The 20,238-nt window shown below is 36.0% G+C and overlaps 1 protein-coding gene across 1 annotated transcript; it reads left to right on the forward strand.

Annotated features, from left to right (window-relative positions):
* The first annotated feature begins 10,316 nt into the window (after window positions 1-10,316).
* Window positions 10,317-20,033, forward strand: ABCB19 (ATP binding cassette subfamily B19). The gene is made up of 10 exons (XM_028253163.2): window positions 10,317-11,026; window positions 11,142-11,196; window positions 11,566-11,741; window positions 11,877-12,077; window positions 12,644-12,903; window positions 12,990-13,306; window positions 13,392-13,615; window positions 13,708-14,527; window positions 14,632-14,873; window positions 18,544-20,033. Exons 1-10 carry the CDS (start codon window positions 10,778-10,780, stop codon window positions 19,750-19,752), a joined length of 3,753 nt encoding a protein of 1,250 aa, XP_028108964.2. The 5' UTR covers window positions 10,317-10,777; the 3' UTR covers window positions 19,753-20,033.
* Window positions 20,034-20,238: the final 205 nt, after the last annotated feature.

Below are 20,238 nucleotides of genomic sequence, written 5' to 3' on the forward strand. Positions count from 1 at the left end.
CTTTTACTTATTTTAGGTGTCTATTTTTTTTTAAAAAAAAGAGAAAATTACACACCAGTGGAGTTTTTACAAAATATTTTCAAATTAATTAATTTAATTATTAATATGTATAAATTTTTTCATTGGTTTTATTTATTTTTTTTTGAAAAGATATCTTGATGTGTAATTTTTTTTTCTCCTTCCCATGTGCGACTGGAATAAGCAAACTCTAAGGTGGTACTGACAAACCTAAGCCTCGTTTGGCTATGTGAGTTGGATTGGATTGGGTTCGGTCTAAATTAAATAAATTAAAAAATTCATAAGATAAAATGTCATATTTAAATGACAATTATTTCACTTTTTCTTTCATAATTTTTTTTTGAAAAAAAAAAACCCATAACAAATTTTTTTCGTCCCAAACTACAAAAAATTTGACTTCAAAAAGTCAACAAAAAATAGTTTTTTCCCAACAACTCATTATAATTTACAGTGTAAAAATCCTAGTAGCAGTCGGGCAGCCATTTATGAGTTCGGATCCTCGGCTGCACTCCCCTGCGGCCCTCGAAAATGACGTCGTTTTGGAGGTTTTTTTTTTTTTTTTTTGGTTTTTCCTTCTTCTTCTTTCTTATTTTGCTTTCTCCTTCTCATTTTTTAACCCTCGCTAGAGAGGCAGCTCTTGACAGCCTCTCAAACCCAATAATAGTTGTACTAATCAAAACAACCTCTCAAACCCAACATTGCAGATCTGGACAATAATTGTATGTTGTTATGGTCTCCAATAGTAGAAACCAACGATTTATGAACGGGAGGTGTGACAACTTCCAGGAAGATGCAAACAATTTCGGCTCACTTCATCATCTGTGTTTTTTTTTGAAATACAAAGTGGGTTCATTCATGAAGTTTTTTTTTTTTTTTTGTTAGGATATATACATATATTTGAAAACAAAGTGGGTTTGAAAACTACAAGATCAGACTCAAGAAGTTTTTGAAGTGGGCTTGAAAGGAAAACAATTTCAAATTTCAAAGATCAGATTCATATAAAATTTCAAACTCATATCAATATTTGAAAACAATTTCATATACATACATATATATATATATATATTTGATTTTTTTTCCTCCCTCCCTCCCTCCCTCTTCAAAATCTGAGTTTCCCTTTTTTTTTTTACATTCATCACTTTTTGGATGAACATATATTCATGGTTTTTTCTCTCTTTTACAGTTTGGGTCTGAATTTGTTGCTTTTTAAGAAATTTACTACTATTAAAAAACATGTTCCAGCAAAAATAGAGAAAGAAGAGGAGAGAGAGAGAGAGAGAGAGAGAAGAGGCTTATTGCCTCACTGTCTTGAAATTCTAATCCTCTTCTGGGTTCATGTCACGACCCAAACCCGGCCCTATGGGTTTAGCACCGTAACCGGCCAGTAATCCGGGATTACCGAAGGCCTGCAGAACAGTAATACAGTGAAACAGAGTACAGGGCCTGGCGGAAGCCAATACAGTAAGTAAATAGTGTCCATTGAGCTGTGACAGTCTGTATGCCAAAAAGATTTTTCATGCATTCATACATACACAAACAGTACAGTCTATACAAAATTTACAGTCAGACATTACAGGGACCTAATCCCTTAACAACAGTACGGTAACGTTCAGTCTATACAAAACAGTGAAACAGTACAGAAGGGGGAATTGTAAAACACCCCTAAGCCTTAACACGATAGGCTCGGAACCTCGCAGTGAGGCACATAGGCTGGCTTGACAAAATTGGAGTCTAACCCTGACGCTCCTAGCTCCGATCTGGTGCCTGTACACCTACATATATATATAAACAGTGAGCTATAGCCCAGTGAATAACATAAAGCGTAAAGGGGTTTAGAATGAATGTCCTTACAGTAATGAAAACAGTTCAATTCAATCAGTATTTCAGTTGTTCAGTACAGTAAACAGTCATATGTGGTACATCCATTAGCATAACAGTGACAGTAGGTCTTAAAAGACCGAACAGTAATGATGGCCATCAGTCAGTAAACAGTAGTGGTTCCACGAGGGAACCGACAGAGATCTCTGTAACAGTAACAGTAACAGTAAACAGTAGGTACTAAGGATGCCACAGTACAGTTCAGAAATAAAGGACATACATTCATTCAGTTAACAGTAATCCGTTCAGAAAACAGTACAGTTCAGTTGTTCAGAAAATAATCATTTGTGAACATATCTTTACACAATCGTTACTCACAGAGTTCGGGCTACAGTATGCTAGAGCGTGTCTCCCCAGTTGCCAACCCTACACAGTTCATAGGTTGAACACACACTAAGCTACACAGTTGGGAAATATCATAACTTAATCCCTAATTTGCCTTGGTGTGTTCTACAACGATATCCTCATCTAAATGTCTTAAACTAGGTCTAAGAATGCCTAGGATGGGATGAGGATGCAAAAATACACTTAGAAAACATTTCGCAAAGTTTGCTGAAACTAGGAGCCTCGCTCGAGCGAGACTTTCTCCGCTCGAGCGTAAGTCCAAAATCAAAGGCTTCGCTCGAGCGAGGAATCCTTCGCTCGAGCGGTCTGCAAAACAGTAAAAATACTGGATGCTGAGATTTTGCGCGCGATGGTCGCTCGATGGTCGCTCGAGCGGAGCCCTGGACAAAGGTGCTCGCTCGAGCGGGGAATACTTCGCTCGAGCGAGGAAGCCAAATCTGGAATTTCCAGATCTGCCTCCCAAGCTCAAACCAAGCATTCTACCACTCCAAACTCGACCTCTTGGGCCCAAATTCTGGAAAACATAACTAAATTCAATGTATAACAAGTTTCAAAGCTTAATTTATGAATTCAAGCCCCAAAGGTGAGTCAATTAAAACCACATTCAAACCCATTTTCAAGAATATGAAGAACATCAAGAATATGAAGAACATGCAAACATGCATGAATTCAAATCAATTCAAAGCTTCAATTTGATGCTCTAAGGAGCCAAATCTTTCAAAACATGATGAGTTCATGGTCTCTTGTAAAAATATGAGCATGCATGTAACATTTTTGCCATGAAAACAACTCAAAACTCAACCAAGAACACATGCAAGCATGGAATGAGCTTCAATTCAACATGTATGCACCAAAACATGGCTTAACTCTACAATTAAAGCATGAATTGTGCAAGAATGGATTCTAAGACAACAACAAGAAGATGAATGTCCTACCTTAGTCTTGTGTTCAAGGTCTAGGAGCTCAAAGTAGCAATCAACACTTCAATTCCAAGCAAGATCAAGCAAATCTCTCAAGAACAACTCAACTCTCTCTCACTCTCTAACTTGGGTCGGTTGAGGCAAGAAGAGGAGAAGAAAATGTTTGTTTGATCAATACGTGGAGTGTATACAAGGTTCAAGAGATAGTGGTCCACTAAGTGGCGGAACGGTAATTAAATCAAACTATGCGATTAATCGATATTTAATCTAATTTAATCATACCTAATTAATTTTCAGATAATTATACTATAAAATCACATTAATTCTAAGGATCATAGAACACTAATCGGTTTCGGATTCGGCCGCCGATAAGGCCTTCAATTAGCAGTTTAAACATATGAACACGAACAGATAATCATACTGTCAACAGATAAAATGCAATTAACTAACATGTACTCAGTCAATTCGGTTTTCAATTTCAGTCAGTCAGTTCAGTACTTATAATCAGTTCAATTATCAGTAATCAATGTTTAACGGTAATCAGTGGTGAGGGTTATTACAGTTCATCTTCAATGCTTGAAATTCTATATATATATATATATTTTGATTGAGGAATTTCGGTGGCCTCTACAGTAATATCAAACCCAAACACTCACAACCCTCACTAAATACCGAAATTTTTCGGTGCTCTGTTTTTGTGGTGGTTTTTGGAATGTGAAATTTCAGTTGAGAAAGGCATGATTTTGATAGTTCAGATGAGAAGGGCATGGCTTTTGGATAAGAGGTGTTGCTACGGGAAAAAGATGAGGGGAGCTGTTAGAAAAGGTGGGGGTTCCATAGTTCAGATGAGGAGAAAGATAAGGTAAGCGAGAGAAATAGGGCAAAGAGAGAACCAAAAAAAAAAAAAAACCTACAAAACGACGTCGTTTTGAAGGGTGGCAGGGAGACGTCGCAGGGGAGTGCAGCCGAGAATTCGGGCTCGCCATTTATAACCATGATTCTGGTACTCTAGCAAGCAACAACCTATTTTTATTTTTTTTAAACTCCAAATACATATAACTTTTTCATATTAATTTCTTTGAGAAAATATAAAAGATCTAATTTGATGAAAAATTAAAGACAAAATAAAAAATATTCATCATTTTCATAAAATTTTATAGTCTGTGGAGATAAATAAAAACATAGGCTCTGAAAACAGTACAGTTCAGTTGTTCAGAAAATAATCATTTGTGAACATATCTTTACACAATCGTTACTCACAGAGTTCGGGCTACAGTATGCTAGAGCGTGTCTCCCCAGTTGCCAACCCTACACAGTTCATAGGTTGAACACACACTAAGCTACACAGTTGGGAAATATCATAACTTAATCCCTAATTTGCCTTGGTGTGTTCTACAACGATATCCTCATCTAAATGTCTTAAACTAGGTCTAAGAATGCCTAGGATGGGATGAGGATGCAAAAATACACTTAGAAAACATTTCGCAAAGTTTGCTGAAACTAGGAGCCTCGCTCGAGCGAGACTTTCTCCGCTCGAGCGTAAGTCCAAAATCAAAGGCTTCGCTCGAGCGAGGAATCCTTCGCTCGAGCGGTCTGCAAAACAGTAAAAATACTGGATGCTGAGATTTTGCGCGCGATGGTCGCTCGATGGTCGCTCGAGCGGAGCCCTGGACAAAGGTGCTCGCTCGAGCGGGGAATACTTCGCTCGAGCGAGGAAGCCAAATCTGGAATTTCCAGATCTGCCTCCCAAGCTCAAACCAAGCATTCTACCACTCCAAACTCGACCTCTTGGGCCCAAATTCTGGAAAACATAACTAAATTCAATGTATAACAAGTTTCAAAGCTTAATTTATGAATTCAAGCCCCAAAGGTGAGTCAATTAAAACCACATTCAAACCCATTTTCAAGAATATGAAGAACATCAAGAATATGAAGAACATGCAAACATGCATGAATTCAAATCAATTCAAAGCTTCAATTTGATGCTCTAAGGAGCCAAATCTTTCAAAACATGATGAGTTCATGGTCTCTTGTAAAAATATGAGCATGCATGTAACATTTTTGCCATGAAAACAACTCAAAACTCAACCAAGAACACATGCAAGCATGGAATGAGCTTCAATTCAACATGTATGCACCAAAACATGGCTTAACTCTACAATTAAAGCATGAATTGTGCAAGAATGGATTCTAAGACAACAACAAGAAGATGAATGTCCTACCTTAGTCTTGTGTTCAAGGTCTAGGAGCTCAAAGTAGCAATCAACACTTCAATTCCAAGCAAGATCAAGCAAATCTCTCAAGAACAACTCAACTCTCTCTCACTCTCTAACTTGGGTCGGTTGAGGCAAGAAGAGGAGAAGAAAATGTTTGTTTGATCAATACGTGGAGTGTATACAAGGTTCAAGAGATAGTGGTCCACTAAGTGGCGGAACGGTAATTAAATCAAACTATGCGATTAATCGATATTTAATCTAATTTAATCATACCTAATTAATTTTCAGATAATTATACTATAAAATCACATTAATTCTAAGGATCATAGAACACTAATCGGTTTCGGATTCGGCCGCCGATAAGGCCTTCAATTAGCAGTTTAAACATATGAACACGAACAGATAATCATACTGTCAACAGATAAAATGCAATTAACTAACATGTACTCAGTCAATTCGGTTTTCAATTTCAGTCAGTCAGTTCAGTACTTATAATCAGTTCAATTATCAGTAATCAATGTTTAACGGTAATCAGTGGTGAGGGTTATTACAGTTCATCTTCAATGCTTGAAATTCTATATATATATATATATATATATTTTGATTGAGGAATTTCGGTGGCCTCTACAGTAATATCAAACCCAAACACTCACAACCCTCACTAAATACCGAAATTTTTCGGTGCTCTGTTTTTGTGGTGGTTTTTGGAATGTGAAATTTCAGTTGAGAAAGGCATGATTTTGATAGTTCAGATGAGAAGGGCATGGCTTTTGGATAAGAGGTGTTGCTACGGGAAAAAGATGAGGGGAGCTGTTAGAAAAGGTGGGGGTTCCATAGTTCAAATGAGGAGAAAGATAAGGAAAGCGAGAGAAATAGGGCAAAGAGAGAACCAAAAAAAAAAAAAAACCTACAAAACGACGTCGTTTTGAAGGGTGGCAGGGAGACGTCGCAGGGGAGTGCAGCCGAGAATTCGGGCTCGCCATTTATAACCATGATTCTGGTACTCTAGCAAGCAACAACCTATTTTTATTTTTTTTAAACTCCAAATACATATAACTTTTTCATATTAATTTCTTTGAGAAAATATAAAAGATCTAATTTGATGAAAAATTAAAGACAAAATAAAAAATATTCATCATTTTCATAAAATTTTATAGTCTGTGGAGATAAATAAAAACATAGGCTCTGATTGAGAGCTCTAGTAGAGCTGCTCTAACAGCAGCTCTACTGAGCTTGCAACCACTTTATAAAAAAAAAAAAAAAAAAAAAAAAAACAGAAAAAGACAAAATAAGGGAAGGAAAAAGACAATTTAATGCTAATTTAGAGCCACTGTTTTAGAGCTCTAAAGCAATTTTCTAAAAACATTGTAGATTAAAAATACTCATTATTTTTAGTAGAATAATTCTATATGCACTAATTAGTGTATTAACAATAGTTATGATATTATTATTGACCTCACTCATTATATAAATTACAAATACTAAAACCTCTTAAATTATATCATATCATCAATTGGTATACTAGTTAGTACATTAATTGGTGCATGTAGCACCACCGTTTTCAGTATCAAACACAATGTCAAACTGGCAATTATTAAAATTTGTTAAAAATCTCTTTATTTTCTTATATTTATTTATTATTCTTCATAATTATCATTTTCATTTAGTATTTTTTGTGAAGAGTTATATTAGGAATCCTAAATGAGTAATGCTAGAGATCCCAAATATTCTATTAAAAATTTTATCAAATGTCTCACATGGGTGTGGGACCCACACAGTGTGGGTCCCATGTGAGTCCCACACCCATGTGAGACATTTGGTAAAACTTTTGGTAGAATTTTTGGGACCTCTAGCATTTTTGATCCTAAATATATTACTAAAATTTTCTACCAAACCTCTCACATGTGTGTGAGATCCACACACATGTGATTTGTGTGAGTCCTACACCCATGTGAGAAATTTAATAAAAAATTTAATAATTTATTTAAAATTCATAACATTTTCCTTTTCTAAGAAATGTAAAAAACAATTTATTATGACATCAATAAAGTGCTATTTTAACATCAATGTGGAGACGCATTTATTGTGCAAACAAAAAACGTTATATATAAATAAATTTATCAATTAATTTTTTTTTGTCATTATTTACAATAGTATGGATTCCATGTGTGTTTGTGTTTAACAATAAAAAAGTTTTGATTTTTTTACAAAAAAAATTATATAGAAAAATAAAGATGTGATATGACCCAAATAAAAGTTATTTTGGGTAGATGATTAAAAGTTAATTTTTTATTTTTATTTTTTAATTTTTAAAACGTGTAAAAAATGTGAGAGATGATATAACTCAAAATGAGTTAAAAGCTGGAAGATGACTTTTTACCATCTTCTCAAAATAGCCCTCAGTGTACTTATTTAAATAAGTAGTTTATGCCAAATAGTAGTGTTAAGGATGATCTAAATAATAGTATTTTTTGACTTTTTATAAAATGATATATAAAAAAATAAAGAGATGATGTGATTTAAAAAAAATAAAAAATAAATAAGTGTATTTTTTAGTTGGGTTTGGCTTCCCCCTAGTTCGTGATTGGACTGGATGGTGCTGTTGGGCTCGTGGGGGTCAACCACGGGTCCTGTTTTGATAATTTAAACTGTTCAATGTGTAAAAGTCTCTTAGTTGTCTATTTATATTTTCACCGTCTATTTTTTTTTTTACAAAACTGATTTGATTAAGTAACTATTGATATTCAATCGACATAATTTCTAACAAATATATAGTATTCGACGAGTTTTACACATTGAACGGCTTGAATTATCGAAACGGGACCCATAGTAGGCCTCCACAGGCCCAACAACACCCTCCAGTCCGTGATTGTACTGGAGGGAAGCCAATCTCTTTTTAGTTCTAACAAAACAATCACTTAGACCATCTTTAATGGTTACTTCATTTTGCTACTTCAACGGTTGCATCAAATAGGTATCAAATTGAGAATTTCACTTTTCTTTCATCAAATTAAGAACCAATATTTCTCTCATCAGATCATTGTTCATTGTCGTTGTTGGATGTCCCTTGGATGTCCACTCGGTCGTCTCCTCGGATGATTAACTCAAGGCAAAAAATTGTGAAAAAATTACACTAGCCGGTCGATTGCCCGGTTGGCCGTCCGCTTGGTCAATTGGTAGTTTGATGAAAAGCCAAAACCCTTCGTTGAAACACCTGATATCATTTTTACTCAAATTTTTACTCACATTTAATGATAAAATTGATATACCGTTGAAGATACTCTTAGTGAGAGTTGGGTCAATGGAAAAAAAATTATAATATTAATTATTAATATTTATAATATTTCAAACTTTGTAGTAAAGTTTCACTTAGATTTATGTCTTAACTAATTTCTTAAATGAATCTATCATTCATGTGGTTGAGATAAATTTAAAGGTAATATTTTAACGATAGTGTTACATGCACTAATTAGTATACCAACACTAGTTATGATATTATTATTGATCCTATTCATTATACAAATTGCAAATATCAAAATTTTTTTAAATTATGTCATATCATCAATTGATATACTAATTAATATATTAATTAGTATATATAATATTATTCATATTTTAAAGATATTAAGAATTTTAAATTACTATATGGCTTTGTTTGGCACATGGTTTAGCTTTTTGATTATTTTTTAGTCTGTGATTAAAAAATTTCGTTTGTGATGAATTTTTTTGACTTTTTTGACGTCAGAAAAAAATAAAATGATTATAATTTATAGGGAAAATTACATATACCCCGCTCGAGGTTTAACAAAATTACGGATACCCCCTGAGGTTTGAGAAATTACAGATACCCCCTGAAGGTACTATTTGTATAACAAATTAGGGGGTAAATTGTTATGAAAATATAAACCTCAGGGGGTAATTTGTTATGAAAATATAAACCTCAAGGGGGTATTTGTAATTTTTAAAACCTCAGGGGGTATTTGTAATTTAGCTAAACCTCGAGGGAGGTATATGTAATTTGCCCTAATTTATATGTGACATTTTACCTTATTAATTTTTTAACTTATTTGATTTTTTTTGTGACTAAGGCCTCGTTTGGCAACAATATTTTTTAATTTAAAAGCCAAAAAGTCACTAAAAAAAAATAAAAAAGTCAATAATTTATACAAAAAAGTCAAAGATTTTATTTTTCTCTACTTTTACACATATTTTCTTGAAAAATTAAAAAATCAGTCCAAACATATTGGGCTTGTTTGGTTTATATTTGAGAAACATGTTTTGAGATAAAAAGTACGAAAATTTGTTTGGTTTGATTTTTTTTTCAAAAGATGTTTTAAAAAATTATTTTGAGAGAGAGTTTTGAAGAAAGTGATTTATTTGATGTGTATGAGAGAGAGATTTGTTTGGAAAACTTGTAAACCAAACAAGTTTTGGAAAAAAATTTTGAAAAAATTTGTTTGGTTTGATTACTTTTAAAAACTTATTTGTAGAAAATTTTTCTCAAAATTTTTTTCGAAATACAAACTAAACAAGGCCATCAATTTTTTTTACATCATATTTTAATTAAAAAAATAAAAAATTACCTAAAAAGTCCATTTCCAAACGGGACTTAAAATAACAATTTCATCTAAAAAATTCTCATACCAAACGAGGACTGTATATAACTGAAAAATTATTTCATAAGTAACGCATGTCATTGCTTGGGTGATTATTCCTTTTTGACTCCTAAGAAGGTGGTAAAGTAATCATTATCATCTTGCAGATTACTAGTATATATTAAAATAAAATTGAAAAATATAGATAAATAAATAAATACTAAAATTTTTGCGGCACAAAGACCAGAGTTAAAAGTAGATTCCGATTTTAACCAGGAAAGGACGTATTTTACTAACTATGGTTAAGCCCTCCGCTTTAAAGTACACCCTCATACGCACACCACACCACTCTCTCGTTCAGCTCATTCTCTCCTCCTCCTCCTACTTTGACCACTAGTCATACTCTCTCACTCTCTCTGTTTTTTTGTATAATTTTTGTTCTCTTTTTCTCTTTCATTTTCTCTCATATTCCCTCTCTTTCTCTTTCCGGCAAACAAACGCATCTCTGATTCCTCTGAAAGACTCACTAACTCACTCACTCTTCTTGAACTCATAAACCGCAACCGACAATGTCAGCTCTTCGAGACAATAAACAAAAACTCAGTAGTTAAAGCAACCCCATTCCATCTTTCTCTCTCTCTCTCTCTCTGTTTTTTCTCTTCCTTTCTCTGTTTTTATTGCTTTACATCTTCTCGACCTTACATCGCTCTCCTCTAATGGTGAGGAACCCAGAAACGAAGATCACCCATTAAACTAGACCCAATACAGAGTTGGTTGTATCTACTTCGATCAGTCGGCGGCGAAAATGGCGGAGAATACAGAGGCAGCGAAACCAATGCCGGTGGCGGAGAAGAAGAAGGAGCAGAGCTTACCCTTTTATCAGCTCTTCTCATTCGCTGACAAGTACGATTGGGCTCTCATGATCTCCGGAAGCTTAGGAGCCATCGTTCATGGCTCTTCCATGCCCGTCTTCTTTCTTCTCTTCGGCGAAATGGTCAATGGTTTCGGCAAAAACCAATTGGATTTGAAAACTATGACCCATGAAGTATCAAAGGTTCTCAATCTCAATCTCAATCTCAATCCTCTTTTTTGTTTTTTTTTTAGAAGCAATTTCTGTGTTCATTGGACATCTCAGATCTGATTCGTTTTTGGGTTGTTGTTAAATGCAGTATGCTTTGTATTTCGTCTATCTTGGGTTGATTGTATGCGTATCCTCATACGCAGGTGAGCTCTGATCTGTATCTTAGTACTCTTTTTTTTTTCAAAAATAAATTATGAAATTGGGTTTTGATTAGTTTTTCAAGTGCCTGGCCAGTTCCCCATTGGATCGGTTGGTGTTTGGGATTTGCACGTGGTCCGTGGACCGTCTTTTTCTTTCTCTGCCCTTTGTTCTTCACTTGTCAATTTTCAACAATTAATATCAGTATTTAATATTATCTATACATCACTATCTGTCACTGTTGATTTTAACCACTTAGATTGATTAACAATCACTGTTACTAATACTAATCCAGTTGTGTGGTAAAATGGGCTTAAATTGTGTTAGTTGAAAAATCATATGGGTATTTTTTTGTTTGTTTGTTGGTAAAACAGAGATTGCTTGTTGGATGTATTCTGGGGAGAGACAAGTGGGTACGTTGAGGAAGAAGTATTTGGAGGCAGTGTTGAAACAGGACGTTGGCTTCTTTGATACAGATGCTAGAACAGGTGATATTGTTTTCAGTGTCTCCACAGACACTCTGCTTGTGCAAGATGCCATTAGTGAGAAGGTTCATTGTCTCTCTCTCATTTTCATTTTCATTTTCCCAGTACTTTTCTGGGTAAACAAACCCTGTAATTTTTCCATATGCATATGAATTCTAATAAAAGCATGATTTTCCTTTTCTTTTTCCTGGGAAATTTAGGTGGGAAACTTCATCCATTACCTCTCCACTTTCTTGGCGGGACTGGTGGTTGGTTTTGTGTCAGCATGGAGATTAGCTTTGCTTAGTGTGGCAGTGATTCCAGGAATTGCCTTTGCCGGTGGTTTGTATGCGTATACGCTCACAGGTCTCACATCCAAGAGTCGGGAGTCATATGCGAATGCTGGGGTTATTGCTGAGCAGGTTAGCCTACTTTGAAGTTTTATGGAAGTTTTCTTGAATTTGTATTTTGTTTATATTGAAACAACGTGCAAATTACAATTGTCTGCTTTGTTTTGCTGTTTTGCTACTTTATCTAAAGCCTCTATGCTTTATCCGACCCTTTGCGGATCGAATGATGCTCTTACATGTGCTACAATCATAAAGGCCCTTCACCTTTCCTTCTATTCTATCTTTAGGAAAATTATTCAATAATTCAATAATCCTGGAGTACCATGTGTTTGTACTCCTTAATCAATTATCATTTAATATGCATATTTCCCAAGCACCCTACGCAATACCCTACCTACCCACTTCTTCCACCCATCATAATCCTATAGAATATTACGTGTCCATACTCCGGGATTAATGAATAATTACTCTCTATTTTTGTACTTTTTCTTTGTAGGTCAACCAGATGATCTAGATTATGCTTTTGCAATTTTTGTAAAATAGCCATTTAGTTTTCGTTTATTAAGTAATTAGTTCTGCATCATTTCAGTTTATTATTGTGGATTATAAAGGGTTTGATTTTAACATTGCTTGGATAGGCCATTGCACAAGTTAGGACAGTTTACTCGTACGTTGGCGAAAGCAAGGCTCTAAATTCCTATTCGGATGCAATACAACACACATTGATGCTTGGATACAAGGCTGGGATGGCCAAAGGCTTGGGTCTGGGATGTACTTATGGAATAGCATGCATGTCATGGGCCCTAGTCTTTTGGTACGCCGGTGTTTTCATCAGAAACGGACAGACAGATGGCGGGAAGGCATTCACCGCTATCTTCTCTGCCATTGTTGGGGGCATGTAAGATCTCAGACTGAAACTTCTCAATTAGATGAACAAATCCAATAATGATTACATATTAAAAAGAAAAAAATTGATTCTTACAGGAGCTTAGGTCAATCTTTTTCGAATCTTGGAGCGTTTAGCAAAGGCAAAGCAGCTGGATATAAGTTAATGGAGATTATTAAGCAGAAACCAACCATAATTCAAGATCCTTTGGATGGAACGTGCTTAGCTGAGGTTAACGGGAACATAGAGTTCAAAGATGTAACCTTCAGCTACCCATCGCGTCCTGATGTTATCATATTTAGGGATTTCTCAATTTTCTTCCCTGCGGGAAAGACAGTTGCTGTTGTTGGAGGTAGTGGATCAGGAAAAAGCACTGTTGTCTCCTTGATGGAAAGGTTCTATGATCCTAATCAGGGTAATTACAAGACTTCTTTGATCTGTCATGTTAAAATTGAAAAAAAATGATGTTACTAATGTTTTTGAATTGGCTACTTATATAGGGCAAATTTTACTTGACAATGTTGACATAAAAACACTACAGCTGAGGTGGTTGCGTGATCAAATTGGTCTGGTGAATCAAGAGCCTGCTCTGTTTGCTACCACCATCCTTGAGAACATATTCTACGGAAAGCCTGATGCAACAATGGCCGAAGTAGAAGCCGCTGCTTCTGCTGCTAATGCGCATAGTTTCGTTACATTGCTTCCTAATGCGTATAACACGCAGGTTGGTATACATTCCTAGGTCTAGTTACAAAGCTTACTTATAAACGTTTTTGATCATGTTTGATGGATTATGAGTTTTAATCTCAAATCCAGGTGGGAGAAAGAGGAGTCCAGCTCTCTGGTGGTCAAAAACAGAGAATTGCAATTGCAAGAGCGATGTTGAAAAACCCAAAAATCCTTCTCCTTGACGAAGCAACGAGTGCCCTTGATGCAGGTTCAGAGAGCATTGTTCAAGAAGCTCTAGACCGCCTCATGGTTGGCAGGACAACCGTAGTGGTCGCTCATCGCCTCTCTACAATAAGAAACGTTGATTCAATTGCAGTCATACAGCAAGGACAAGTTGTTGAGACAGGAACACATGAAGAACTGATCGCGAAAACCGGGGCATATGCTTCGTTAATCCGATTCCAAGAAATGGTGGGAAACAGAGACTTGGCGAATCCTTCAACCCGGCGTTCACGCTCATCGCGACTAAGCCATTCACTTTCAACAAAATCTCTGAGCCTGCGCTCGGGCAGTTTGAGGAATCTGAGCTATTCATACAGCACTGGTGCAGATGGTCGGATAGAGATGGTTTCGAACGCTGAAACAGAGAGGAAAAACCCGGCACCAGATGGGTACTTCTGTCGGCTTCTCAAGCTGAATGCTCCAGAATGGCCTTATTCCATAATGGGAGCTGTAGGATCAATTCTCTCCGGTTTTATCGGTCCCACATTCGCCATTGTGATGAGCAACATGATCGAGGTGTTCTACTACTCAAATCCTGCAAGCATGGAGAGGAAGACAAAGGAGTATGTTTTCATTTATATCGGGGCAGGTCTTTATGCGGTGGTAGCGTATTTGATTCAGCATTACTTCTTCAGTATTATGGGTGAGAATCTCACTACAAGAGTGAGGAGGATGATGCTTGCAGGTACTACTATTACAAATCATTACAACTAGTTCATATTAGTTAAGGCACTGTTGTGGATTGTGTTCTTATGTTTCTTTTTTTGTTCTTTTGTTGTTTTTTGAAAGTAATTCTGAGGAATGAAGTTGGATGGTTCGATGAGGAGGAACACAACTCTAGCCTGGTAGCAGCTCGGTTAGCTACAGACGCTGCGGATGTGAAATCGGCCATTGCTGAGAGGATCTCTGTGATATTGCAAAATATGACATCCCTCCTCACTTCGTTTATAGTTGCTTTTGTGGTGGAATGGAGGGTCTCCCTTCTCATCTTGGCCACCTTCCCTCTTCTTGTCCTAGCCAACTTTGCTCAGGTAACCACAAAACTCTCCAACCCATTGACACCTTTTTAATTTTAAAATGACATTAAAGTAGGTGTTAATTTATTTTAATTTCAAACATAAGCTGTTGGATTAACACAATAAGACCATTTGCAGAGGCATTCATTACCGAATCCTAATCTCATATTTTTTAGGCATTAGTTTTTAGTATGTCATTGATCATACATATCCAGGCTATAAAACAGGATATAAATTTATCATTATTCAAATTATAAAAAAATTATTACACTCGTTAATGTAATTTTTTCACAACATTAAATGATATAATGAAAATATTCCATTCTAACCATGTAATAGAGACCTGGATGTGGCGTGCCTCACATGGGATGAACATATCATGCGACGGATGCGCACAATATTTGTGTTATTTATAGACAAAAGACTAAACTGATCAATGATGTGATCACATTGTCAAATAAAATTAAATGAAGTATCCCATCAGATAATATATAAATATTAAACTCCGGACTCTCTTATTTTAATTTTTTTTTTCCCTTTCTCAATACATTATTTTACAATTGGATTTGATCATGTCGAGAGCATCTCGTCTTTTAAATTTTTTTACATCATTTAATAATTAAAGACACATGAAAATAAGGAGATAAAAGATATAATACATGTCAAAATATTAGATTGGGAACACTAATAAATTGGACCGTTTTGTGAGGGTACGACGCGTATAGTATCGTTGTTGTCGTGTGGCGTGGGTGGACCAAAAGTCATAGGAGGGCATTTTCGGTAAATCAGAAAATTTTATCGTTTTAATCTTTCGTTCTCGCAGTGTCAGAATTCACGGTCTTGTTTGGATCTCCGGAATGTTAACCCTGCTCCTTTTTTTTAATATAAAACGACAAAAAAAGGTTTAAAAAACAACGTGGCACCAGGGCACTTTTCTGGTGCACCACACGTGCCTCCTCCAATTCCGGTGCACACTAGTCCTCGCTTCCTCTTCGAAAGTCACATACCATACCACCCCCAAATATAATATAATAAGCAACATATATATTAGAAACAATTTGTATTTATTATTGGGTAGTGTGTGTGGATTCGATCAGTATTGAATCATAATTATTTTGAATTTTGGATTAAGAGTGGTTATTTATATTGGTGTTATTTGGTAAGTTAGTTTGTGATTAAAATAATTACAAAAGATAAAATATGTTATTTTAGTTACAAAAAATAAAACATCACATCCACCTCATAATCATTACACTCTTCTTTACAAAAAAAATTTAAAAAAATCAAAAAGTCAAAAAATCATTTCCAAACCAAGCTTTTTAACTCAGGCTAAAATAATTCAAAAAATTAAAAAGTCAAAAAATCAACCCACTTCCCAAACGGAAGCATTGTGTTTGGTTACAAAATTTGAAAAGAAATTTAGAAAGAAAAAAAAAAATGATGAAATATAAATAAAATATATTTACGTTTCATTTATTTTTACACATTCTTTATTTACCTTTTCAAATTTCTTCACAAGTTTCCTAACCAAACACAATGTTAATATTTTTTCTGTGCATTATATTGTGATTTTTTATTTTATTTTAAAAATCATGGTGAAATCAAAGTGATTTTAGATCCTTGCAAAAGTGAAGAAAAGAATAGTAAAGATTCCATCGACTTCAATGAGGGTTCCTGTTTTTTCTTATTCCAGTTACTATACTTTCTCTAGGGTCGAGGCTGTAAAACCCTTCCTTCGAATCTTTTGTCATCCCAGTCAATTCTTAGGTTTCTGGTACTTTTCAACCATTGCTTTTCTCACAATTTTTTTTTGAATAATGTTTTAGAACATTAAATTGGGAGCTCTAGAGTATCATTGATGATGTGGCACAGTGGCCTCCACCAAAATAATGTGATGTTTTGGCTTGAGTTTGTTTGTTTTTTTTTTTTTTAAGCTCATTAGAGTTATTAGTGACCCAAAAATTAATGAGATAAATCACCACTCTTATTTTTTCTAATTTTTAATCCTTTCACCGACACTGCATATCATAGTGTATGCGTGTTACATCAGCCTGTCTTCTGTATGATTTTGGAGACCAAAATAAATGGTTGGAGAGAGAGAAAGAGAGAGAGAGTACATAGAGACTCTCATTGGGAGGCGTTCGAGGGATTTTTTGGCCCGTGATCATTTTATTATGATGCCAGATATTGCAGACATATATTGTTTCTGCAGTATATGAACATGCATTGACTATTCTAGACACACACAAACATATATATATATATATATATACGGTGGTGTTACATGCACTAATTAGTGTACTAACTAATGTACCAACTCTAGTTATGATATTATTATTGACCCCACTCATTAATTACATTACAAATATCAAAAACCTCTTAAATTATGTCAAATCATCAATTGGTACACTAGTTAATGTATTAATTAGTACATATAGTATTATTTATATATATATATATATATTATGTTTTGGCATATATCTCTCTTTTTCTTCTTCTTCCTCTGCTCTTCTTTATAGTGGTCATTTGTATTATTCTTTATAGTGGTCATTTGTATTGTTCACGGGAGTATGTCAGATGTGCCAGCCAGTCATGGTGGCATGGCACCATGGCAGGGATTCAGAATCTAGCTTTGTAGAGTTTGTTTTTACTTAATTTTATTGTACCCAAATCTCTATGTTCTATATGCATTTTTAGCTACACAATGTAGTGAATAATACAAATTTTTTGAAATATGTTCGTACATTGCTAGTACGTTCCAACAGTGTGAGAGGCAACGAGATTTTGAAGATAGAAAATGAGAGTGCTTTTTCATACAGTGTCAATTGTTTTAACTTTTACTGATTGGGTTCAAAATAGAACAAGTGGCTTTAAGATTCTTGCTTCTTATGGGTACAGCAGCACAGTAGGGATGACAAATTGTCCTTGATTTGCTGCTAAGAGAGAGAGAGAGAGAGAGAGCTCAGAAGTGTACTAAATTTTGCGCATGCTACATGCACAGTGAGATAGATTGATTACCCAAAGGACGAGCTTTCAATATATATATAAATACATATATCACTGTCATCAACTTGTCCACACTTGAGGGACCCCCCCCCCCCCCCCCCCAACCTACCTCTTTATTACTACATCAATTTACTCCTCTGACCGTCTCTAATGAATCTGAAAATTGCCATGTATTTGAAAAACAATTTATTATGTTGGTGTACAACTCGTTCAAAAAGCTTTGGAAAATCGTAAGATTAACAATGTAAATTAATGTAATAAAGTAGTTGATTATCCACATATGCCAGAGGGCTTGAATTTAGGACCCGTTAGCAAAGAAAGCTTCTTGCTTTACTTGTTGCTTCTTATTATTAACCTTCCTGACTATTTGTCTGTATCATCATATTCATTTCTTTATCTCTCAAACCCGAACTTGGATTCAAATCCTTCCGACATCCCAAAGCATGGACTAGCAAGCATAAAAGTGTTTTTCAATTTTAGGTCACAAATTTGAAGCTTTTAGAATATGACATGAGTGAATGACAGATGTCCAAATTGTTCTCAAAATTAGGTAATGGGTACTGTAGCATGATATAAGTAAATGACATAAATACCCAACTTCCTTTCAAATGTGTTCTTTTTCAGTTGACTAAACAGTGTGCTGACAGTTAATTTCGTTATTTTTTTTGACATTGCACAGCAACTCTCTCTCAAAGGGTTTGCTGGTGACACAGCCAAGGCTCATGCCAAGACAAGCATGATTGCAGGGGAGGGAGTGAGCAACATTCGAACCGTTGCAGCCTTCAATGCTCAAGAGAAAGTCCTATCCCTATTCTGCTATGAGCTCCGTGTCCCACAGCTCCGAAGCCTTCGCCGAAGCCTTACTGCTGGTGGCCTCTTTGGCCTTTCTCAACTTGCTCTCTATACCTCCGAAGCTCTCATTCTCTGGTACGGTGCCAACCTTGTTCGCAAAGGAATGTCCACCTTCTCAAAGGTTATCAAGGTTTTCGTGGTCTTAGTCATCACAGCCAATTCAGTAGCCGAAACTGTTAGCCTTGCCCCCGAGATAATCAGAGGCGGTGAAGCTGTCGGCTCTGTTTTTTCAATCCTAGACCGTTCAACCAAGATTGACCCAGATGATCCAGATGCCGAGCCAGTTGAATCAATCCGAGGGGAAATTGAACTTCGCCACGTCGACTTTGCGTACCCAGCACGGCCTGACGTGATTGTTTTCAAGGATTTCAACCTTAGAATCCGAGCAGGACAGAGCCAAGCGCTTGTCGGAGCCAGTGGTTCTGGAAAGAGTTCTGTAATTGCATTGATCGAAAGATTCTACGACCCTTTAGCTGGTAAAGTCATGATTGACGGGAAAGACATTCGCCGGTTGAACCTAAAGTCCCTCAGGCTTAAAATCGGATTGGTGCAGCAAGAGCCTGCTCTATTTGCCGCTAGCATATTCGACAACATTGCATACGGGAAAGAAGGAGCAACAGAAGCAGAGGTCATCGAAGCAGCTAGGGCAGCACACGTGCACTCGTTCGTTAGTGGATTGCCCGATGGGTACAAAACCCCGGTTGGAGAGAGAGGGGTTCAGCTTTCCGGAGGACAAAAACAGAGGATTGCAATTGCACGTGCCGTTCTCAAGGACCCGGCAATACTACTTTTGGATGAGGCTACTAGTGCGCTTGATGCAGAGTCTGAGTGTGAATTGCAAGAAGCACTCGAGAGGCTAATGAGGGGTCGCACCACCGTGCTCGTGGCTCACCGTTTGTCAACAATTCGGGGAGTGGATAGCATCGGGGTGGTACAAGACGGGCGGATTGTGGAGCAAGGAAGTCATGTCGAGCTCATCAGCCGGCCAGAGGGGGCTTATTCTAGGCTTTTGCAGCTGCAGCACCATCACATATGAAAAAAAAGAAAGAAAAAAAAAAGACAGTTTTGATTGTAGCAGCAAGATGGCCTTTGTGGTGGGTTGGTAACTATGTTTTGGGTTGAGTCCCATTAACCTTTGCTTATTGCTTTCATTTTCACTCTTGAATAGTTGTAGATATGGGGATGTGATTGAAGAAGACTATATATTATATTATATTATATCCGATAAGTCTCTCTCCTCCATTCCCAATGGAGATGCAATATGTTGAATTATTAATATCAATGGTGCAACACAAGCCTTGTGTTTGGTTAGGCCAATTGTTCTCAGCTTTATTTGTGCCCTTTTTTAGCTAAGCAAAACCCATAAAGCTAACTTTCCAGCTCTTGGGAAGGCCTTTCGCTTCATGTGTTTGTTAATGTGGCTTTCAACAACCAACACAGAGGCTAAAACATTTATGTTTCTAGTATAAATTGGGGACGCATTCATTTTGGGTCTGATGAGTTTGAATTATTGTGTTAAAGC

This window comes from Camellia sinensis, chromosome 1 (assembly GCF_055761805.1).
Source record: "Camellia sinensis isolate YWXY chromosome 1, ASM5576180v1, whole genome shotgun sequence".
NCBI lineage: Eukaryota > Viridiplantae > Streptophyta > Magnoliopsida > Ericales > Theaceae > Camellia > Camellia sinensis.

What these genes read in the sequence shown, in the direction of transcription:
- ABCB19 (XM_028253163.2), top strand. Translation starts at nt 10,778, where the DNA reads ATGGCGGAGAATACAGAGGCAGCGAAACCAATGCCGGTGGCGGAGAAG. An exon ending in ATGCGTATCCTCATACGCAG is followed by an intron (nt 11,197 to 11,565) that starts GTGAGCTCTGAT and finishes TTGGTAAAACAG; the next exon opens with AGATTGCTTGTTGGATGTAT. An exon ending in GTTCTATGATCCTAATCAGG is followed by an intron (nt 13,307 to 13,391) that starts GTAATTACAAGA and finishes CTACTTATATAG; the next exon opens with GGCAAATTTTACTTGACAAT.